The following is a 23,533-nucleotide window of genomic DNA, read 5'->3' on the forward strand; positions in this document are numbered from 1 at the left end:
AGCAATAGTGATGATTGCACAGCACTATGAATATTTAATATCACTGAAGGATACACTTGAAAGTGATTAATACGGAAATTATGTTACGTATTTTTCCATGATTAAATTTTTTAGTTAAAAGGACTGGGAATTCTGTTCCATTAGTTTTCCACTGCTGGGGATCAAACCTAGGACCTTATTCATGGCAGCTAAGCACTAGGGAAGGGGTGGGAATTAGGAGACAATTTATTTTGTATTAAGTTCACCTATCCACAATGTCCCAATCCTCTCCCTGTAAGTATGAACTATAATCTTCTACCCACTACTTAGCAATATTTCACTGATTCCAAAAGAAGCATTTTCTCTTTAAGCAAAATGATCAAAGCTGGGCAGTGGTGGCGCACACCTTTAATCTCAGCACTCGGGAGGCAGAGGCAGGCGGATCTCTATGAGTTTGAGGCCAGCCAGTTCTACAAGAGCTAGTTCCAGGACAGGCTCCAAAGCCACAGAGAAACCCTGTCTCGAAAAACCCAAAACAAAAACAAACAAAAAAGATCAAAACTCCTTTCCCAAAAGCTTTTTATAGTTAGACATTATACTTATATTATCCAGCAATGATCAAAATCTGGATTTTTTTTTTCCCCAAAAGAAAATGGAAGAATTTTAGAAAGGCTTTCTTCATTGGACTTGTTAAAATATAATTTCCTTCTTCATGTCATATAATCATAATTAAATAAGTACAAAAATTAAAAAAGAAAATACTCAAATGCATGTAAAAGTTTCAATTGAAGGACTTTTTTCCCAAAACTTCACTAAACTTTATATAACTTAATGAAATCATAATTTCTTCCAGAACCTTTCCAATTTTTTCAATTAGCACATAAAACAATGGGTTTCATCTTGACAATCTCATACACTGGACTTTGCCTATATTCCCTCCTCAACAGACATTTGTCCCTCCTTCCCTCCTCTCAATGGAGGTCCCTGTCTACCACATAAATAGTCCTTCTTTCATCTCATGGTATGCATGTACACATAAACATAGATGCCTATAAATTCTCCATATTAGAGAAAACAGGCGATATTTGCATTTCTGAATCTGTCTTATTTTGTCCAACATAATAGTCTCAAAGTGAGTTAACTTTTTTTTTTTAATTTTCGAGAAAGGTTTTCTCCGTAGCTTTTGGTTCCTGTCCTGGAACTAGCTCTTGTAGACCAGGCTGGCCTCGAACTCATAAAAGATCCGCCTGCCTCTGCCTCCCGAGTGCTGGGATTAAAGGCGTGCGCCACCACCGCCCAGCTTAACTTCTTTTTTCAATTCATTCTTTTTAAAGGTACTAAAACTCCACTGGTACACCACATTTCCTTCTTTTTCAGACACTCATGGGCAGCTAGGCTGGTTCCTGCAGCACGAATAACAAAACCCAGAGACAGATATTAGAGTCCAAGCTGAAGATCAGAAAAGCAAAGCAGCCAAGCCACTAGAGAGTTCTTACCTCTACCAAGGCTCAGACAAACAAAGGGGCAACCCTAACCTCAGCCTGACTGCAGACTGCAATGCTCTCCACCAGACCTCAGACTGCCCCAGGCTCTCATCTCCTCCTGCCTTACATACCTGTTTCGGAGCAACCATACCACTCCTGCATCCACCTCTCTAGTACTGGGATTAAGGGTAGTGACTCCAGAGTACTGGGAAAACCTTTGTGTGAGTACCTATTTCTCTTTTTAGAGAGAGTCAACCTCCTGCAGCCCAGGGTGGCCTTGAGTCCTGGGACTTAAGGTACAAAACCACTCCCTGACCTCTAGTGGCTTAGATCTGAACTCTGATCTTCAGGCAAGCTTTATTTATTAAAACACAAATAAAATATCTATATAGGTTCCATATTTTGGCTATTGTAAACAACAACACTAAACAAGCAAGTGCAAATATTCTTCAAATTTAATTCAAAATTGTGTCCTTTCTACGCAGGCATGCTAGCTTCTTATAGTACTAGTGATTCTCACAAGTACATGAAATAAGATATAATTTTACTATATTCACTTTGGGAAGGTATTCAATTAAACAAAGATTACCCAGCAATTTATATGTCATGTCTTATGTTTGAGTGTACATGTATATGTGTGCACAGGCATCTTTGTATCAAACCTAGGGCCTTACACATGCTAGGCTAGGCATCACTCTACCTACCACCACTCACACACCACTCAGCTAATTTCCCAAGTCTAGACATGGGCCACCACTGCCCAGCTAAATTGCTTATTTTTAAATACTAAAAAGACCTACAATACAGAAGACTACAATGATCAGTAAAAAAGACTAAACAAACAAAATAATGTGATATTTAGTTAGTAAGAGGATCACAAGTCCTAAACACACAAAGGATTAATGTGCTTAAAGTACACAGTCTTCTAAATAAACTTTTAATATGAAAATTGTTCACACCAAATGCCATTAGTATTTTTTCCAATTATATTTTCCAAAGTGCACAATATATCACTGGCCTATAAGACCATTCCAATATCATTCTTTTTGTAAGAAATGAAAACCAGGCCGGGCGGTGGTGGCGCACGCCTTTAATCCCAGCACTCGAGAGGCAGAGGCAGGCGGATCTCTGTGAGTTCGAGACCAGCCTGGTCTACAAGAGCTAGTTCCAGGACAGGCTCCAAAACCACAGAGAAACCCTGTCTCAAAAAAAACCAAAAAAAAAAAAAAAGAAATGAAAACCAGCCGGGCGGTGGTGGCGCACGCCTTTAATCCCAGCACTCGGGAGGCAGAGGCAGGCTGATCTCTGTGAGTTCGAGACCAGCCTGGTCTACAAGAGCTAGTTCCAAGACAGGCTCCAAAAAAACCACAGAGAAACCCTGTCTAGAAAAACCAAAATAAATAAATAAATGGAAACCAGTGGAGAGCTCTTGCGTAGCATTCACAAGGCCTTGGGTACAATCCAACGGCCATTTTTCCTTTTAACCAAGATGGCACCAAAAGCAAAGAAGGAAGCTCCTGCCCCTCCCAAAGCCAAAGCTAAAGGGAAGGCCTTGAAAGCCAAGGCAGTGCTGAAAGGCGTCCACAGCCACAAAAAGATCAGCAAATCACCCACCTTCCATCACCCACCTTCTGGTGGCCCAAGACCCTGAGGCTACGAAGGCAGCCTAAATGCTCCCGGAGGAACAAGCTTGACCACTATGCCATCATCAAATTCCCCTGACCACTGAGTCAGCCACGAAGAAGACAGAAGACAACAACACAACTGTGTTCATTTTGGACATCAAGGCCAACAAGCACCAGACCAAACAAGCTGTGAAGAAACTCTACGACACTGATGTGGCCAAGTCAACACCCTCATAAGGCCTCATGGAGAGAAGAAGGCGTATGTTTGGCTGGCTCCTGATTGTCATGCCGACAAAACTGGGATCATCCAGACTGAGTCCAGCTAGCTAATTCTAAATATACACTTTTTCACCATAAAAAAATAATAAAAAAATAAACCATCTTTCAAAGGTAAAGAAAGACTGGGAAAGAAAATGTTATTGAAATTTAAGAATTATCAATATAGTCATTTTGATTTCCAAACCAAAAGTCTTAATGCCTCAAAAATATTCCTCTACCTCAGAGAACAAGGACCCTAGATTTTCTATCCTTTAACTAATATAAGAGTTAATCGTGAGCCAGGTGTGGTGCCATACACTCCTGTAATCCCAACCCCAGAGAGTCAATCATATGATATGTGTGTGTGTGTGTGTGTGTGTGTGTATTCATATATCTTGAAACTCTGCCTCAAAAATAAAATCAAGTAAGCATAGTGACTGGCAGATGACGGAAGACAGCTACAAGTTATTAGAGGTTTTCGAAGTTTTTAAAATTAAAGTTATAATCGCATTAGGGCTAGGGTAAATTATACTATGTGTTGCTGTCCAGAGCCTTTCCCATCAAAACACAAATTGGGTAAAACTACATCTAAGAAGGGGACACGGTGGATGACAATTTTAATCCCAGTACTGCGGGAAGCTGAGGTAGGAAGGCTGTATTAAATGCCAGCCTGGGCTACAAAGGGAGACCCTGTCTAAGAAAGATGAAAGACCTCGAGCTATTCTAGAGCCTACAAATGCCAAAATTCCATGACCATCTCTTCTTTTTAAAACCATCCTTTCTGAGTTTGCAGGTTGCAGAACAGTCAAAATGTACATACAAGCATATTCCTAGTGAACCAGATAGATACTAGAGAAGGAAAAGGAGCAAATTCTTGGAAAATGATCATCAGAACATTAAATAGAAAAGTAATACCCATAGAGACTGTGTAGTAATGCCAACGTTGGCAAAAAAGTCTACCCATATTTGACAAATGCAATGCCAAACGGTGTGTGTGTGGCACTAAGATATTTTCTTCAGTAACTATCAAAGGACAAAGAAAACATTTACAAGCTATTGTTTATAACCCCGAATCTTTCCAGGCACACAAAGGTCTACTTTGGAAGGGTTTCCCTAAGATACTTACATGCTAGTGTCACTACAGAAGGGTTCAGTAAGGGAATAATCTTTAGTTTAAATGAACTCCTGAGGAAAGGACTCCAAACAAATTAGATGCCAGCCTGGAGACACTGTCTAAGAAAGATTCAAGTCTGTAGGGGAGGGGAATCTGCAAATATGAAGGGGTTATTAAGTGTGTGTGTTCAGTGCAAAGATCCATCAGAACACACTGCACAGCAGCCTCTTTTTTTCCCACCCTCCAAAGATTCCAGCAAGGCCTGCGGAGTCTCAACTGTTTACCCCTCCTTGAACAGGACCACACAGCCCAGCTAGCCTCATCACCTCCTCATCACGCTGCCTGTTCACTCACCACTTCATACAATACACCACACCCATAGCAACACACACATCAGCATCCTCATGGAACAACCCAAACACCCCATAATTAACCCCATATTCTACACATTCCTCATAAAACTAAGAAAGAGCCCACATACATAGTAACCCCCAAATCATAGCATCCCCAAACCTAAAATTCTCGTTCAACCTCACTCAACACGTTCTACACACACCCACAAAACACAGCATATGAAATACATGTTCCCCATGGTTCACAATATACACACACCCTGTGCCACGCTGGGTAGAAAAGCCCACATTACAACCATTGCGGTGTTCACACAAACGCTGAGGAAGAGGCCACCGCGCCGCCACCCCGAAGCGGCCAAACTGGAGGTGGGAAGCGAGCAGAGCCAGACACTTCACCTGAAAATCCGCCAGGATCATCTCCCGGTCCATGTTGGACGCCATGGCGGCCGCCGAGCTCCGCGGCTCCGGGAACGAAGCGCGCACCTGGGAGCGAGACGGCGCCTCCTGCGGCCACACAGGCAGCCGCCGCCGGGTGGCGAGGGACTGGCGGGAGAGCCGGCGGGAGGGCCGGCGGGCGGGCGGGGTGGCGCGGGAGGCTAGGTGCTCATGCACTCGGTAACCTTCAGCCGCCCTGCGCCCGCCTGCGCCCCGCGGAGCCCTGGCTGCAGCCGCCGGGACGGGGAGGCTGGTCTCGATGCCGAGCTGGTCCTTCCGTCGCCGGCCGGGAGGAGGACAGGCTGCGACAGCGCGCGCCCGGCTCCCTTCAGCCGCGGCTAGCCCGGCGGGGGCGGGGAAAGCGAGAGAACGAGCAGGCGGGCCAACGCCACAGCCGCCTCCGCCTCCTCCGCTTCCTCCCCGGTCGCCGCCTCCGCCCCTGGTTGGCCAGGGCCAGAGCTGTCGCACATTTTGCTTGTCATCGAGGTCGCAAAGCGGTGCTTTGCGGCTGTCACGTGATTGCCATCCTGTCAAGCGCCAGGCGCCTGGCTAGCAGGCGGGGACGCGGACCTGGGTGGCTGGGAAGCTGATTTGCGTTCCCCGGAGCCGGAGGACCCGCAACAGGTTATTCCGGTTTGGGTTGTCGCTGAGGCCTCGAGGTGCCGCCTTGCCCCTGGCCGCGGCCGGAATGTGATTCGGCGCCTCACGTGGTTAGTCACACGCAAAACATCCAGCCGCAGCCCAGCCAACTCACGCGTAAACCGCCTGACAAGCAGAATTTCTAACATGAATGTTTTCCTCGGACAGTTTCACCAAAATACAACCTCGTAAACGGTCTCTTACTCTCAACCCCCTGGTCAAAAGCCCTTTACAATTCTGTCATTCCCGATCTGGAACCTTTTCCTGAGTCTGCATCCTCAGGCACCAACACTGAGGTACACAGAGGGCCATCCTTGTGTCTGTGGAACTTAGAAACTGAGAGGTGACATTCCAGACCTCAAAAGGATGCTGAACATTTTAAATTGATATTTAAGGGGAACTATTTCTACTGCTATGATATGAGCATTTATAATATGCTTTAGACATGGAAAAACTCGAATACCGTGTTTCATATAAACTAAAGTACTTTGATAAGTAAAACTGTACTCTTAATTACTGAAATGTTCAACATATGGTCAGAAATTGGCAATCTCTGTACCTAAAATAGCCAAAAATCTATGAATTATATGACAGTTTGTAATGACCATCCAGGACAAAGGAAGGGTGACAGAACACACTCAATCTTGACGCAAGATAGTAGGAGCTTAAAGACTTTTAAAGGGGAAGGGGGGCTAGAGAGATGGCTCAGTTTTTAAGAGCACAGCCTTAAGGTCCTGAGTTCAATTCCCAGTCAACCACATGGTGGCTCACAACCATCTGTAATGAGATCTGTGCCCTCTTCTGGCTTGCAGGCAGAGTACTGAGAATACTGTATACATAATAAATAAATAAATAAACAAATAAATAAGAAAATACTTTTAAAGGGCACATACATGCTCTGCAAAGTCTGTTAAACTCTAAAACTGTTAAACAAAAACAGGGACTGATGAAGTCACCATAAGGAATTAACGCCTAAAATTCTTTTTTTTTTTTTTTTTTTTTTTTAATTTTCGAGACAGGGTTTCTCCGTAGCTTTTTGGTTCCTGTCCTGAAACTAGCTCTTGTAGACCAGGCTGGCCTCGAACTCACAGAGATCCACCTGCCTCCGCCTCCCGAGTGCTGGGATTAAAGGCGCGCGTCACCACCGCCCGGCAACGCCTAAAATTCTTAAACTAGGAATATATCCAAGTGAAAACAGAAAGTCCGATTTACATATTCAGTCCCTCGAATGTCAAGAAGTGTGCTGTGTCGTGTGAAGATCTGGATTTTCTGGAGGTGCAGGACGGTAGCGGAGCACTTACTCAGCAAGCACAAAGCTCTTAGGTCACCAAAATCACCGAGATTTTTATTCCATAGTTCTTTACTAAAAATAATTTGGCCGGGAGGTGGTGGTGCACGCCTTTAATCCCAGCACTTGGGAGGCAGAGGCAGGCGGATCTCTGTGAGTTCGAGGCCAGCCTGGTCTACAAAGGGAGTTCCAGGACAGGCTCCAAAGCTACAGAGAAACCCTGTCTCGAAAAACCAAAAAGAAAAAAATAATAATAATGATTTGGCCTACAGTTCTATAACTTGTATCCTTTTTTAAAATTTTTTAGAATTGTTTTATGACTGTTTTGCCTGTGTGCATGTATATGTACCATATGAGTGTCTGGTGCCCCTAGAGGCCAGCAGGGGATGTCCGAACCCCTGGAACTGAAGTTATGGATGGTTGTGAGCCACACAGTGTGGGTGCTGGGAATAGAACCCTGGTCCTCTACAAGAGCAACAAGTGCTCTAAGCCAGTGAGCCATCTTTTCAGTCCTATAACCTGTATTTTAATGTACAGGGTCACCCAAATAAAAAGTACAGTTCTTGTGCCTGATGTGGCAATACATTTCTTTAATCCTAGCATTTGACATACAGAAGTAAGCAGAACACAGAGAGTTCCAGGCCAGCCTGGGCGACATGGTAAGACCTTGTTTTTAAAAAAGAGAGAGAGAGCACAAAATAGAAAAAAAAAAAAACACAAGCTTCTATAGTTTTTTTTTAGCTGCCATCCTGAAAGGGGGAGATTTTGAAATTTTCATATAGAAATCATGAGGTGAAACACAATGCCAACAAAATAAAAGAGGCAATTCAATTACCCCATCAGTGTGTTCCCTCAGAACAAAGCAGGTGAATCTGGGCATTAGTGGCACACGCCTTTAATCCCAGCATCCAGGAGGCAGAGGCGGGTGGATGTCTCTGAGTTTGAGGCCAGCTTGGTCTACAAGAGCTAGTTCCATGACAGGCTCCAAACCTACAAAGAAACCTCTCAAAAAGCCAAAAAAAAAAAAGGCAGGTGAATAACTGTTCAGTTGTATGTATGGCTACCATTAGTGCAACTCTGTAGTGATATTTTATGGTTTTAACAAATAAATCTTGTTGTATAATGTTTTATTCTTTGGACTTTTTTGGGGTGCCTGCCACCACCTCTTAAATGAATCACACACATAGGCTTCTTCTTGGTTTCTTTCCTTCTTTCTTTTTTTTTCTTTTTTTTTGTTTTTGTTTGTTTGTTTGTTTGTTTGTTTTTCAAGACAGGGTTTCTCTGTGGTTTTGGAGCCTGTCCTGGAACTAGCTCTTGTAGACCAGGCTGGCCTCGAAATCACAGAGATCCGCCTGCCTCTGCCTCCTGAGTGCTGGGATTAAAGGCGTGTGCTACCACCACCCGGCAGGCTTCTTCTTGGTTATAACTGCCCAGTCTTAGCTTGGCTTGTTTCTTGTCAGCTTTTCTTAACTTAAATCATACGGACTACCTTTTGCCTTGGGCTTTTTTTTTTTTTTTTTTTTTTGGTTTTTTGAGACAGGGTTTCTCTGTGGTTTTGGAGCCTGTCCTGGAACTAGCTCTTGTAGACCAGGCTGGTCTCGAACTCACAAAGATCCGCCTGCCTCTGCCTCCCAAGTGCTGGGATTAAAGGCGTGCGCCACCACCGCCCGGCTTGCCTTGGGCTTTTATCTTCTAGTTCTGTACACCTTTCTTCTTCCTCTATGGCTTGTTGTGTAGCTGGGCAGCTGGCTCCTGATATCCTCCTCTCCTTGTTCTCTTGCTCCTCCTTCTATTTATTGTCTCTGCCTGCCAGCCCCTCCTATCCTTGATCCTGCCTCACTATTGGCTGTTCAGCTCTTTATTAAACCATTAGGCGTTTTAGAATCACAGCTTCACTGAGTTATACAAATGCAGCATAAACAAAAGCAACATATCTTTACATCATTAAACAAATTTCCACAGCATAAACAAAAGTAACACAACTTAAAATAATATTCCCCAACAAAAGCCTGTCTGAAGGTCAGAGCGCAGAGCTAAACTTCTAGAGGTCAGGGAGTGGTGACACACACCTTTAATCCAAGGACTTAGGAGAGGCAGAGGAATCTCTGTTAATTCAAAGCCACCCTGGGCCACACAAGATTGAATCTGACTGAATGAGAAATAGAGCTCACACAAACGCGATCCCAACACTTGGGATCACACACCTTTAATCCCAGCACTGGGGAGATGGAGACAGGAGCAATATGACTGGGTGGAGAGAGGAATATAAGACTGAAGGAGACAGGAGTTAGTGCAGTCTGAGGTTTGGTGGAGACAGATGGAGTCTGGAGATGCAGTGTGAGGACAGGATCACCCCTTCTGTCTGAGCATTGATAGAGGTAAAAGAACTCTCTCGTGGCTGACCTCTCTGCTTCTCTGATCTTCAATATTACCCCCTACATCTGACTCCAGGTTTTTATTAAGAACAATTAGAATTTGCGTTACACATTGCTGCAAAGTTGTTCTTTCTCTGGAAGACATGTGACTGCCTCAGAACTCATTCAGACACTGCACAGATCCCTCTTGCCCTCCGTGTCTCTTCTCTCCATCTGAAAGTTAAAACAATGTTACGGTGTAGTAAGAACACAAGAATGGCCAGAATATTCAAACATACGACTTTTTAGAACTATTTTTCCAATACTTGTCTGTAGAAACCTGGATGAGCTGTCCAAAAGTCTTCTCCATACAAATATATTATACACTTTATTTCAGTCAGTCTTCTCAACAACCATTGGACCCAATGAAAAGCTTCTCTCGAGAGGTTAAGAACTTGTCCAGGTTCATCACAGAAAGTGGAAGGCCTAGGGTTCTAGGCTAGGTCAAAACCAATGTTCTTCCCAGGTTCTCTGGTGACTCCCTACAGTACCACCCTCCATGATGTCAAGTTTGTAAAGTAAATGAAAAGATTGTTTCTTTCCTATGTTCTAGCTATTACGATTAGATAACCAGCATCCAAAATAAACATCGACAACAGAAAAATTGAAAGGAAAACATTGAATTAACATGAGAAAGTAATCACTTTTTCATTTTTCTAAAATTCCATTTTCAGAAAATTTCACTGCAGTGCCAGAAATCAAGAGAATAGAAATTCTTTTTCCATAAGTATGTAAAATCATTTTAATCCCATTTTCATACTTCACTAAAGTAGACTCTGGCCTAATTTAAATACAATCTTCTAAAAACTTCATGTACTACCTCTTTCTATAACTCTTTTGAGTTTTGACTCCAGTTTTCAAATATAAGTTATTTTGATATTATTAACACTTATTTTACTAGTGACATCAGTGTAGGTATCCACAGAGGCATCAGATTCCCCTGGAGCTGCAATTAGTAGGCGGTTATGAGAAAACCAACAAAGGTGCTAGGAATCAAACTCGGGTCCTCTGTAAGAGGAGTCTGAACTCTTAGCCACTGAGCCACCTCTCCAGCCCCTATTTAACTAAACTTTTATTTGAAATTATTTTGGATTCATACGAATGACATGCCCAGATCCTGATATTTTTGAAGAGTCAAGAACTTTATAAACTGTCCCTCAACTTGGCTTTGCCTAACGTTTCCTCAGACTTACCCTGAGTGTGTGCTAGGCATGGTGACACATGCCTTCAATCCCAGGATTGGGAAGAAGAGACAGAATGGTACAGAGTTAAGGGAAGCCCTCATGGGAGCAGGGGGTAGGGGAGACTATACTGAGTTTGTGGATTTTGAGTGGGAATACTCAAAGGCGATAGGTCCCTGTCATCACATGATATTGCGGTTTTCACATTATCAAATGACTTACTGTGGTGTTAAATCTGACTCTTTGATTGAGATACCTGAAGTTTTTAAAGAATGTTTTCTGTTTATTAGGTAAATCATGAGACTAATATTACTACCAATTTAAATCCCTGTCTTAGTAATCAAACAGGTAGTTTATCCAGTGATTCTTAAGAGTCTAATGGCTGATTCTGGACATCTTTTTTTTATTATGTATACAATATTCTTTCTGTGTGTATGCCTGAAGGCCAGAAGAGGGCACCAGACCTCATTACAGATGGTTGTGAGCCACCATGTGGTTGCTGGGAATTGAACCCAGGACCTTTGGAAGAGCAGGCAATGCTCTTAACCACTGAGCCATCTCTCCAGCCCGATTCTGGACATCTTAGTAACGGGAATGGCCTAATATTTGGAGCCAAAGATATGAATTTAAGTCCTATATTTGCTGACTTTAAATCATAATTTCAAATTTCCCTCATCAAAAAAGGAGAATTATATTTACTTCTCAAAGTTGTAAATTTTAAATGTGTATCACATTTAATAAATACAGAACACTGCAAGCATTACTTATTAATACATAATCTAACTTAAGCTTTTAAGTTATTTGCTGGCATTTTTTCCTACTTTTCAAATAAAAGGTTTTTTTTTTTTTTTTAAGGAGTCCCTCAAGTATTCGTATGAAAAGCCTGCTGGGTCTCGGAAATAAATGCCAAAGCCACAAGTATAAGCAATTTTTAAAAGGCCCCCTAGGGGGCCACCTCTGTTATCTATAAATTCAACAAAGAGAAAGACTTTAAAACCAAGAAAGTATAGTTACCTCATGCACATTCCTCAAAGCTAGCCATGTAGAAACTCTTCACTGGCTGGAGTCAATGTGGGAAAAGCATGAAATAATTTAACTAAACCATATGCTTGCTGTACGTCCTGTAAGATGATTCTCATGGCTCTTAGTACTTGATATCCAACTATGCAGGTGACCTGTAAACATTTGGGGCACTCAACTATGTTAAAAGAAAACCCGTTAATCTTCGATGTAATGGAGCACCTGTGAGTCTTCTGAGTACGTGTTAGAATATAAGCTTACAGTGGACAGATGCTCTTAAATCTACCTCAGCGAACTAGCCCTCACCAAGTAAGAGATTTTCTTTTCAACTGGATGTGGTAGCACATGCCTATAAACTCAGGAAGGCCCCAGAGAACCTAGACAACAAAGAGGACCCTAAGAGAGACAAACACCGATATACATAGGAAGGTGAAAAAGACAAGATCTCCTGAGTATATTGGGAGTGTGGAGGTCATGGGAGAGAAGAGAAGGGGAGAGGGAAGGAAGGGAGGGAAGTAGAGAAAAATCTATAGTTCAATAAAAACAATAAAATAAAATAAATTAAAAAAAACTCAGAAAGGACTAAAAAGCCTGAGGCAGAAGGCACAGGAAGAAAGGGGGAAGCAAGGGGAAAGGGAAGAATGTGAAGAGGAAAGGGGAGGAAAGAAGGATTTTCAGCAGTGGCACTTGATTGTCCTTATTTATTTATTTACATACTTATTTATTTTCATACTTATTTATTTATTTTGGTTTTTCAAGGCAGGGTTTTTCTGCAGCTTTGGAGACCAGGCTGGCCTTGAACTCACAGAGATCCGCCTGCCTCTGCCTCCCGAGTGCTGGGATTAAAGCACTGGGCCACCACTGCCCAGCTCATTGATTGTGCTTAGTTAAGCTCTCTCACCTAGACGGAACTTTGTGCTGCCAGTTCCGGTTCACACAGTAGGCAGAAGAAGCACACTCTGAAGCATCAACAAAACCAAAACTACCAAAACCAAATTTCTCTAAGAAACAGTATCTTGGAGGCTGGAGAGATGGCTCAGAGGTTAAGAGCACTGACTGCTCTTCCAGAGGTCCTGAGTTCAAATCCCAGCAACCATATGGTGGCTCACAACCATCTGTAATGAGATCTGGTGCCCTCTTCTGGCCTGCAGGCATACATGGAGGCTGAACACTATGTATATAATAAATAATCTTAAAAAAAAGAAGAAAGAAACAGTATCTTGGGTTTGGAGGTAGCAGAGAAGACTTAGCAGTTATGAGCACTTGCTGATTTTCAAAGGACCAGAGTTTATTTTCCACCACCAACCACGTAAGACAACTCACAGCTGTATCAGGGGATCCAATACCTTCCTCTGGCCTTCTCAGGTATGTACACACACACACACACACACACACACACACACACAATTTTTTAAACACACATAATTTTTTAAATTTATTCTTTATTTTTGATTTTTCAAGACCAGGTTTCTTTTGTAGCCCTCACTGTCCTAGAACTCGCTCTGTAGACCATGCTAGTCTTGAACTCAGAGATTCACCTGCCTCTGCCTCCCAAGTGCTGGGATTAAAGGCAAGCACTACTACTGCTCATCCACATAAGTTTTGTTGTTGTTGTTTTTATATCCCAAAATTTCCCCCTCCCTCCTCTTCTCCCAGTCCCTCCCCGCAACTCCCCCCCCCCAATCCACTCCTCCTCCTCCGTCTCTTCAGAAACCAGAGGGCCTCCCATGGATACCAGCCAGCCACCGTATATCAAGTTGCAGTGAGACCAGGCAAGTCATCTTCTATTAAGGCTGGATGAAGCAATCCAGAAAGAGGAATGGGTTCCAAAAGCACACAACAGAGTCAGAGACAGCCTCTACTCCCATTGTAGAGTTTCACATGAAGACCAAGTTACACAACTGTAATAATAAACGTGCAGAGGACGTAGGTCAGTTCCATGCAGGCTCCCCAGATGTCAGTTCAGTCTCTGTAAGCCTTTATGAGCCCAGGTTAGTTGATTCTGTGGGTTTTCTTGTAGTGTCCTTTACCCTACTGGCTCCTACAATCTTTGTTCCCCTTCTTCCACAGGATTCCAGAGCTCTGCCTAATGTGTGGCTGTGGGTCTATGCGTCTGTTTCTATCAGCTGCTGGGTGGCACCTCTCTGATGACAGTCTAATGAGTATAGCAGAATGTCGTTAGGGATCATTTTTTTTTTTTTTTTTTGCCAGTCCTATTTGGTTCTCTCCTAGGTCTCTGCTGTAACCCGCCTCTGGGTCCTGGTCCTCTCATGGTAGGCCACATATGTTTTTAAAATGAATCTAAGAAGTTAGTGTTTTAAGAAGGGCAACTGAAGTCATAAGAAGAGCAGAATTTTATCGAACTGCTTTTACTCCTTTTTAAATTATTCGTGTACTTATTTATTTTGAGACAGGGTATCTCTATGTAGCCCTACCATGGAACTCACAGTGTAGATCAGGCTGGCTTTGAACTCAGAGATCTGCTGGCCCTGGCCTTCCAACTGCTTTTTATTTCTTTACATATTACCTGTGGCCAATGGGATGTTAAAATCTTCATTCTTAAGGCGTGTGTGTGTGTGTGTGTGTGTGTGTGTGTGTGTGTGGTTTTTTGAGACAGGGTTTCTCTGTAGCTTTAGAGCCTGTCCTGGAACTAGCTCTTGTAGACCAGGATGGCCTCGAAATCACAGAGATCCGCCTGCCTCTGCCTTCTAAGTGCTGGCATTAAAGGCATGAGCCACCACCACCCAGCACAAAAACTCTTAATACAAAAAGGTAGTGTTGCATACTTGTAATCCAGCCTTACCAGGCTGATGCACAATCATAAGTACTAAACCAGCCTGAGATGCATAAGAAGCCGTAGGCTAGGCTGGATAAAAGCACCCTAAACCATGAGTTTTCTTTACTCAGGTATTTGGCAAAGATATTTTATTTGATGAAAGTCAGAACACATGTACACTCATTTTTTTACAGAATGCATACAATTTTATTCTTTCTCATTACCATGTTTTCCCCAAGCAAGATGCCATTACATTCTAGAAGGTAATGTTTCTAAGTTGGATTAGTGCCAGTTATCACTTTAACAGTGCCAATGTCCTATCCCAGTTCCCAGAATAATCGCGTGTACAGTATGCATGGAATCCTAAATACTATAATGTTAAAAGTATCTGTTTTTTAAGGAGTGCATTTCTTTCATTGTTCTTGCCTGATTCACAATATACAGCTTTAGTTATGCCAGAAACAGCTCGGATTTTTTTTCCTTAACAATTTAAAGAAACACTGCCAAATTCTTGCTGGTTTCAACTTTCCCTAACAGCCAACCTGTTTCGAGATGATTATCCAGATGTCTCTGGCTTGTTTTTAATACTTCCACTTTACTCCATGGAACTGGGAACAGATGTTGCTTGAGGATATATGTGCCATGGCTGGTTCTAATTAGACAACTTGTCATTTTTTCCTTAGTTTCATTTTGATCACGGGATGCATCATACATCCATGCTGGTTTGTTTGCTTGCTTTTTAAGAAGAGAGAGGGCAGTAATCTCACGTACCTAAAAGAGAACCTCAAAAATACAGAAAATTGGTGCTGGATGTGAAATAAATAGGGGTAGACTTATTTTACACTTAGACCACCACCCCCACCTAAAAACAACCAAGCCTCCATCTAGTTAAATTCCAAAACAAAGGCATAGCCTTGTTAGAAAACATTTCTAACTTACTGTAAATTTTGCTTAAAATTAATCGCAGTTCTCCCTTTCCCTCAAGAACAGACATCACCTATCCCGTAACTTTAATGCTTCGAAGTTCGTTATGATTTCTTGTAACATACTTTCCGTTCTCCTACAACCAGTCTACAAGACTTCTCTACTGTCTGGTGCTGTCAGTCAGGTCGCTTCTGCAGCCCTGGCAATGCCCTGACAGGTGCCAAGGCCTGTGCTGGAGCAGAGGAGTCCAGCCATAGCGCGCTCCCGGAGGAGGCGGAAGCCCCGAAGCCCCAGGCCAGGCCGCTCGAACTCGGCGAACCTGGCCGGGGAGCGCGGAGGCGGTGGAGCTGCTCGGCTCCTTCCGAGGAGAATCCGCCGGCGCCCGAGTGCTCTCCGCCCGCCAGCAGCAGGGCCGCGGCGCCTCTAGGGCCTCGGCCCGCGCTGGGTTGCTACCATCGGGGTACCTCCCGGTAGGGGCTCGGCGTCGCGGACGGCGGCCAGCCAGCCCCGAGCCAGCAGGCCCGTCCGGGCGGCACCGATCCCGCTACGGCAGGGTTGGCAGGCGGAGCCCGCGGGCAGGAGCTGCGGCGCCGACCCGCGCACCCAGGCCCAGCGCGGGCCGAGGAGAGCGCCGGGCCGGGCGGGGGCGGAGCGAGCGCGCGGCCGGCTAGTGCGCCGCCAGGGCGGAGGGCGGGGCGTGGGCGGTGCCCGGCCTTCCCGCTCCCGCGGCGCGCTAACTCCGCCGAGCCTCCTTAAAACTCTGCCGTTAAAATGGGGGCGGGTTTTTCAACTCAAAAAGCGCTCAATTTTTTTCTTTTCAAAAAAAGCTGATGAGGTCGGAAAAAAGGGATAAGAAACCGGCACCGTCTCTGCAGAGGCAACCGAAGCAGCAGTTGCTTCAGAGGAAAAAGAAGCAAAAGAGGGAGGGAAGGGAAAGATCCTAAAGAGGGAAGACGCGCAAGTGCCTGTAGCGGGGAAAGGAGCAGCGATCAGAGATTTTGGGGAGTCGGACTACAAAAGAAACTGTCAGCCGCGGCTCGCGAGGGACCGGCGCTGCTTGATTCGGCTCGGGGACCCAGCTGGCTGGCAGCCGCTGCCTTGTCCGCGGCACAGACTAGGGACACAGGCCGGAGGACCACGGAGAACTGACCAAGTGGCACCGAGCTCCCCAGCTGCTGGACGGACGCCAAGAAATCGGCGGGATTGGCTGCGCCCGGGAATTGTAGCGACCGCCCGTACTTCTAAGGACCCTTCCCATCACCGGAGGCACCCGGAAAATCGGGAAAGAGGGAAAGACCGCTGTAGAGGCGACGGCCACCGCTCAGTGAGCGCTTGCAGTGGAGAGCCTGAGCTAGCTCGGTCGTAGGCGGGAAGTTACTGGCGAGCTGGCCCGGTACAGCCGCGATGCTACGGCAAGCTGCCCCAGCGGCTGGAGCCCGGTAGACGCGTCTCTCGTCGCTCTGCTCTTTCTTCAGGCTGCCGGGAGCCTCGGGACCCGGCGGGACCGGCATGACGGGCTTGGCGGGGGTCTGCCGCGCGCCCACCAGCCTCCGGAGACCTGCGCCCTGCCCGGCTCCCACGGCCTCTGAGGCTCGGCAGCCCGGCGGTCGGGCTCCGGGGGCTCTTTTGAAGACGCCGAGCCCGCTGGGGGGTCGTTGAGACCCGAGAGTTGAGGGCCACGGAACTGTTGCTCCGATCTGCCTTGGGCGATCATCTTTTAACCCCCCCAGCACGTCAGCATCCAGCCACCGCGGCGCTCTCCTAGCGAGCAGCACTCGGGACTACCCCCTTCACCGAGACGGATGGAAAGCGAGTCCTGCGGAGGACCTGCTCCTGAAGTTCTGCCTCAAGTCACCATCGTGAACAAGGGTGGGTTAATGCCTTTTCTTCTCTCCAATACTTTTTCTTCCGCAGTGTTTTCTGAGCTGACCTAGTCCCTTAAGTCTCCGCACATCCTCCTCACAGAGCTGTGAAGCTTAGGTACGTGACAGCTCTGCCTACATCTTACGTCCAGAATGCCTGTGTGTCTGTATGTGTCTCTGTTGAATCGCCAGAATTCTTCTTAGGGGTTAAGCTAAAAAGCTAGGAGAAGAGCCCCTCTCCAATGGGCTCAGTTTTGCTGAATAATCACGTGTGAATCGAGGGGCGGGCTTTTGGCAGGCCGACCTTACTAGTATTTACTACCAAGCTCTACTCCAGATTAACCATCCCAGTCCTTCTGTCAGCCTCCGATGCCATCATGCAGCCTGATTAAGAGCCAAGGAAAGGGGAAAAGGAGAAGCAACTAATCGTCTTTTCCCGATCGTCAGGACCCTAAAGAATGGCCGAGCCTTGGGGGAACGAGTTGGCGTCCGCAGCTGCCAGGGGGGACCTAGAGCAACTTACTAGTTTGTTGCAAAATAATGTAAACGTCAACGCTCAAAATGGATTTGGGAGAACTGCGCTGCAGGTTGGTATTCACAGAGGTGGGGAAAACAAGTTAATAAGGTTGCCTGGGTTTCTAAAGTGCCAACTTTCATGTTTCGAGGGGTACAGATCTTCACCGTTTTAAAACCTACTTGGTTGCCATATTTTATATCTTTAAGTGGATCCAACTCCCCAAAATGACGTACTTTGGAGAAACTCGTCAAATCCAATAACATCCTCAATATGAAGAGAACCCTAGGTTTGGTCATAATTTTTGAAATGTTTTTGTGACATTGGAGATTTTAAAGTAGTCTTAGCGTCGAAATCTGTTTGTTTTGTGCTGTGTTGTTTTAGATAGCTCTTTGAACACATTATTATGGTGATTATTTGAAGTGAATACACAGCTAATAGTGGTTTTCACCTATTTTGTACCCAATAGTTGACTTTAAAGTTAATTTCCTTGACTACTAGGAAGTATGTTTTCCCTTCAGCTGCTTTATATCTTAACAAACGACCTTTCCTCGTCTGGAATGGGATAGCCTGGGCACCAGGACAGGATGTACCTTTCACAGTTAACATCATACCTACTGTTCAGGAGTGAGGAGAAATGAAAAGCTGAATTTTCTAATCAGAGCCGAGCAGTAGTGTTTTGATTATCCCCGTGGTCATGCGGTGCTATGCTCTAATTTTCAGTAATTAGGTTTACAGGCAGCAACTGACACATGTTCAGCTGCCAAGGATGTACCTGATAATATTTTCCCCCCTCCAAATGTTGTCATGTAACTTTGCTGAAAGGCTTAGAAACAAACAAAAAAATGGGACAGTGATCTCCAGGGGTTGCTTTCATTGTGTTCTGATGGTACTCCTGGGAGCTCTTCCTATCTCGAGCAGCTTTTGAAAACCCACTGGGGTAAAGGCAGCAGAGCTTTGTTTCTGTTTTAAAAATTAGAAATGTCAGTGTCAGGAGATGCCACAGTGGAAGCTCACGTGGGCTGTGTGCTTTAGATCAGAGTACAGCTGGCCTTGCAGAGTTTTCACTGTAGAGACAGCTTATGCAGAGATACTAAAACATTTATCTTGATTCAGGTAGATTAAATAAGGAAGGGTTTTGTTTTTGTTTCACCAACTAAGACTTGTGTTCTGGTTTGGTGATGGTAGCAATGCCATAAATTCCAGATCCTGAAAGGTTTGCTGTTGAAAATCGGAAGATTAGTGGTCAGTTTCACAACGTAAGAGCCACTTCATCCATGTTCAGAAGAGGACAGTACAGAATCTTTTACAAACAGGACAGCTGGACAATTAAGATAATTAAATGTTGACAAGCATCTAAAAATAACTATCCACTTATGTTTGTATTAACAAACTTAGATAATACCCACTTATTATAGCTTAATATCAGTACAGATAATGAGGCATACACACACAAATAGGAGTCTTTTTCAGTATACATAATCCTGACTCTGAAATCGTGTCATCAGAAAGAACTTTCTTTAGAAACATTCGTAATATTACTATCACTTTCTGCCAAGGATGACAAACTTTAACCTGTGATTATGTTTCTTACTCATCTGCAGAAGCCTTTTCCCTGCGCTTCTGTCTGCAGTCAGAATAATCACGGGCCTTCTTCTCGCACATCTGCTCTGAGAGATCTAAGGTCTCTATTTCTTGTTTTGCTCACCTTAACTCTTTAAATGTGACTAAGGCAAAAAATTAAATTAGACTGTATTAATTTGTAATAACCAGAAAATATATTTCAGGAGGGTTCTGGAAAAATAAATTTTGGGTCATTTTTCTACTTCCCTAAATGAAAAGGTGAAAGGGTTTTATTAAAGAGGAAATTTAATATCATGACAAAGTGTGTAATTTACACTTATAAAATATTCATTATAAATATATTTTATTAATTTTCAATTCTTTAAAAACCTTTTAAAGATATTAAACCAACTTTGTACATATTTTCAAGGGTATTACTTTTTGACTCTAATAAATACTGAATGTCTAGTAAGTAGCTCACTTTTTATTATATAACTTGGATTCGTATGAATATACTTCAATATAACTGAAACTAGTTCAAATGCTGGAATTTTCTGGCGTGTTAATAAGAATAAAATGTTTCACAAGTAAATGATATATATATATATTATAGTCTCAAATGCTGTTATGCCTAATTTTTACTGATGAGAGATCTGTAACAGCCATCTTCTCAAATATAATACATTTAAATAACAGTAAGTAAGTCTATAACATAAGTTATTTTGTGCCTTGACAGAAAGTATTGATAGTATATTCTGGCTTTCAAAACACTGTTAGCTTACAGATAGCTCTTCTTAAATGTGATGAGTACAAATGGAAATTCGGCAGGGTCACCAGCTGATTATTAAGTGACTCAGACCACAAGACAGGGCTGTCTGTTCCAACACACACACTGCATGTCTTACTTTTGCTTTTGCTCACTCGACTATCAGAAGGCTAGTTAGGTCTTTGGGAGTTTCTACTGATATGGTAGGATGGCTATTTTATTCTTTCCAAGATTGGCAGCCATGCAGTCATTTCCTCTCTGAAAGTAAACTGATATAATAAGCAATGTAGAACACAGTAGTTTAATTAATACCTTAATAACTCAGCAATATTCTGTAATTTGAAATGAATTTGTAATTTGAAATGAATTCTAATCGTGGAATGTTTCTAGTAGCCAATATTTATAGTCTGTAAAGAAAAAAAAACTCAATGCTTGAAAATTTCAGGCATTACCTATTTGGAAGGAACTTGTAAAACTAATCATTTAAGAAAATGTCAACTCTGAGATTCTAAAGGATCAGGTCTACACTAAATGACACTTATCTGGGGGGTTAAAGAAACCCAACATTATCTGTTTTCAGTAACTATTAGGAAATAAGTCTTCCCCATTTAATCTTCCAGAACCATACCCCAGGTTTGTTGTATGGGCATGAATGAGCAACTAGGAGTCTCCTTACTCAAATACCAAATTACGTTTCTTTTAGGGAATTCAAGAAGAAAAAAAATAATAAAAAGGCTACATAGGTTTTCGTGAATGATAAAGAACCAAATTAGCCATCACATTAGATAAAGAACCAAATTAGCCATCACATTTATTCACGTTGCAGAAATTCTGTTTATTGATCTATTTATCCCACCTCTGGGCTCATTCGGATATTGCATCAATAAGATGAATTTTGGTAATTTTTCTTCTATTTTTACCAACTGGTGCTTTCCTGCTACACCCCCTTCAGACTCTGGTATGGATGTCAATCAGGATAGGGCAGATAGAGGTCTTTAAAGACTGCTGCAGCTCGATCCCTGGAGGGATTCTCCCATCTCTAACTTCTTTCCTAGGTTATGAAACTTGGAAATCCGGAGATTGCCAGGAGACTTCTACTCAGAGGTGCTAATCCCAATCTGAAAGACCGAACTGGCTTCGCTGTCATTCATGATGCAGCCAGAGCAGGTTTCCTGGACACTGTGCGGGCCCTGCTGGAGTTTCAGGCCGACGTTAACATAGAAGATAATGAAGGAAACCTGCCCCTGCACTTGGCTGCCAAAGAAGGCCACCTCCCTGTGGTGGAGTTCCTGGTGAAGCACACAGCCAGCAACGTGGGGCATCGGAATCATAAGGGGGACACCGCCTTCGACGTGGCCAGGTTCTATGGAAGAAATGAGGTCATTAACCTGATGGAGGCAAATGGGGTCGGGGGAGCCACAAATCTACAGTGAGTGCGGGGAGGGCTTTCCCAAGTGGCCTTTACTTTGTCAGTTAGTTGGTTGGCTGTCCTGACTGGTTTACTATCATTGTTAAAATATAAGGTCTTGTTTTCTTTTTCTTATTTTGAGCAACTAGCTAAACCCTTTGAAATTGCCTAATTGGAAATCTCACTACAAGTTTATGAAATATTTAAACATCTTTTTCACTGTCAAAATTCTGATCTCTAACATGTAATTGCAAATAGCTACGCCTTTCTTCTGGATATTTTATCTGTGATTTTTTTTTCTTTGCTTCCCTTTGCCAGTCTCAGCATCTGTCCTGTAGCCCTTGTTTTAAACATTACTTGTCTGATGCATCTTTGCCTAATTAAAGCACATCTTCAGAGGAGGACCACATTTTCCTGTGATTTTTTTTTTTACTTCTTTATAACCTGCACACAACTTGCCACTTTGTAAGAAATGTGTTAAAAGTTCATAATACTCTTAAGGCTTAACATTAGAAAAGAGGACAGTGGAAATCTAGTTATATTGTGGTCACAGTGACGTTATTCCTTTTTTCCTGCCCCATGTGCCCCCCCCAATATTTTATTGACTAATTCCTCTTTTATTAGTATTTTGGCTTCAAAAAGGAATATGAACAGCATTTTTGAAGAACAGACTTGAAATTATTTGTGTGAATTCCTTGTAATGTCCAATCTTCCCTTTTTTCTCAAAATCAAGTCAACCAGCTGAAAGGGAGATTTCAGAAGTAGCTGTCTGAAAACAAACACCAGCTCTAAAAAGTCAGTGCTGAAAGCAACCACTGCGAAAGCGCTTCCCTTGGGTGGCTCTTTAATTGCTTAATGCATTTCTCAGACTTGTGCGACAAGTACACCAACCCAGCGCTGGCCTTTCCGCATGAGTTTCAAAATGCAAAACTACAGAATGTTTAAGTGTTAAAATACAAATGTCGGTGTTCATGATGGGAGACTAAAAAAAACTCAGCCAGAAAAAAACCAAAAGGTATATAAAGACCATAACTCCCTAGGGTCTGCAGAGTGAAAAGATGGGGACTTTGACCGTACTTAATAAGCAACTCCTCCGTATGGTACTTCATTTCTTTTTACATAGCCTTCTTTTCTAAATGGGTCTAAAATCTTTGGGGGGGGGCATTTTAGCTTAGAAAAATAAATTGTTGGGGAAACTAAACATTTCAAATTTGCAAAAGGATCTTCTCCACATCTAGTAGTAATGCTGCCTTATTAGTTAAAGAGAGTCTCCAAAGGATTTGGGTGCAGTCACCATTTATACATTTATAAATACTGTAGTCATGATTTGCCACACAAACAAAGATGTTTTATGTGAAAGTTCCCTCCTCTGCTTCATAAGCTCTCTGCCCTCAATTCAAAAAGAACAAAATACTTGAAGGTTTATTGAAGGGCACGGGCTCTGATGTCTGCCTCAGCAAGGACCGCGAGGGCTGCAGGCAAGTGGTTGTAAATAGCATATCTTCTGGTGGAGTAGTAAAGACTCTGGGATGAGAAGCATCAACATTTTCACTGTGGGGTTAAAATTTGCATTTCCTAAACTGAGTGCAATAAGATTTTTACTTCTGCCTCATTTAACTGCAGTTTTACATGAGTTTCTTTTTATTTTCAGTGGCAGGGTGAGATTAAACTTGGAAAGTTTTGAAGGTAGAAGAAGAGATGATCTGAAAGGAAAGTATCTCTAAGAATAGACTCAATACAGAAAGCATACAGTTTTAGTAAACTGAGTCTTTCCGAGGAGTAGCACTATTACTGAAAGTCGAGCTTTAAACCCCTTCTTACAAATTCCAACCATAAAGTTGGGCGATTCCAAATTTACAGCTTAATTGACTCACGTACCATGTCTCAGCATTTACTTTATCCCATGATGTAAAATCACCTTTTGCGCTTT

The 23,533-nt window shown here is 43.3% G+C and overlaps 2 protein-coding genes across 3 annotated transcripts in view; one reads left to right on the forward strand and one right to left on the reverse strand.

Annotated features, from left to right (window-relative positions):
* The window catches only part of Faf1 (Fas associated factor 1), a 298,559-nt gene extending 292,858 nt beyond the window's left edge, over positions 1–5,701 (reverse strand). The window contains exon 1 of the mRNA XM_041652128.1: positions 5,210–5,701. Within this exon, the coding sequence (XP_041508062.1) occupies positions 5,210–5,254 (45 nt within the window). The 5' untranslated portion in view covers positions 5,255–5,701. The remainder of the gene's footprint in view (positions 1–5,209) is intronic.
* Positions 5,702–16,219: 10,518 nt separating this feature from the next.
* On the forward strand, positions 16,220–22,005 carry Cdkn2c (cyclin dependent kinase inhibitor 2C). Of its 2 annotated transcripts, XM_041651065.1 has the most exons (3): positions 16,220–17,359; positions 17,800–17,939; positions 21,251–22,005. In XM_041651065.1, the coding sequence occupies exons 2-3, from the start codon at positions 17,811–17,813 to the stop codon at positions 21,626–21,628; spliced, it is 507 nt and encodes a 168-aa protein (XP_041506999.1). In that variant the 5' UTR covers positions 16,220–17,359; positions 17,800–17,810; the 3' UTR covers positions 21,629–22,005. The 2 variants fall into 2 exon arrangements, with proteins under 2 accessions (XP_041506999.1, XP_041507000.1); XM_041651066.1 differs by lacking the exon at positions 16,220–17,359 and having other exon boundaries at positions 17,491–17,939.
* Positions 22,006–23,533: the final 1,528 nt, after the last annotated feature.

This window comes from Microtus oregoni, unplaced genomic scaffold (genome assembly GCF_018167655.1).
Source record: "Microtus oregoni isolate MIOR12 unplaced genomic scaffold, Mior012 000005F_ref0000423, whole genome shotgun sequence".
Taxonomy (NCBI): domain Eukaryota; kingdom Metazoa; phylum Chordata; class Mammalia; order Rodentia; family Cricetidae; genus Microtus; species Microtus oregoni.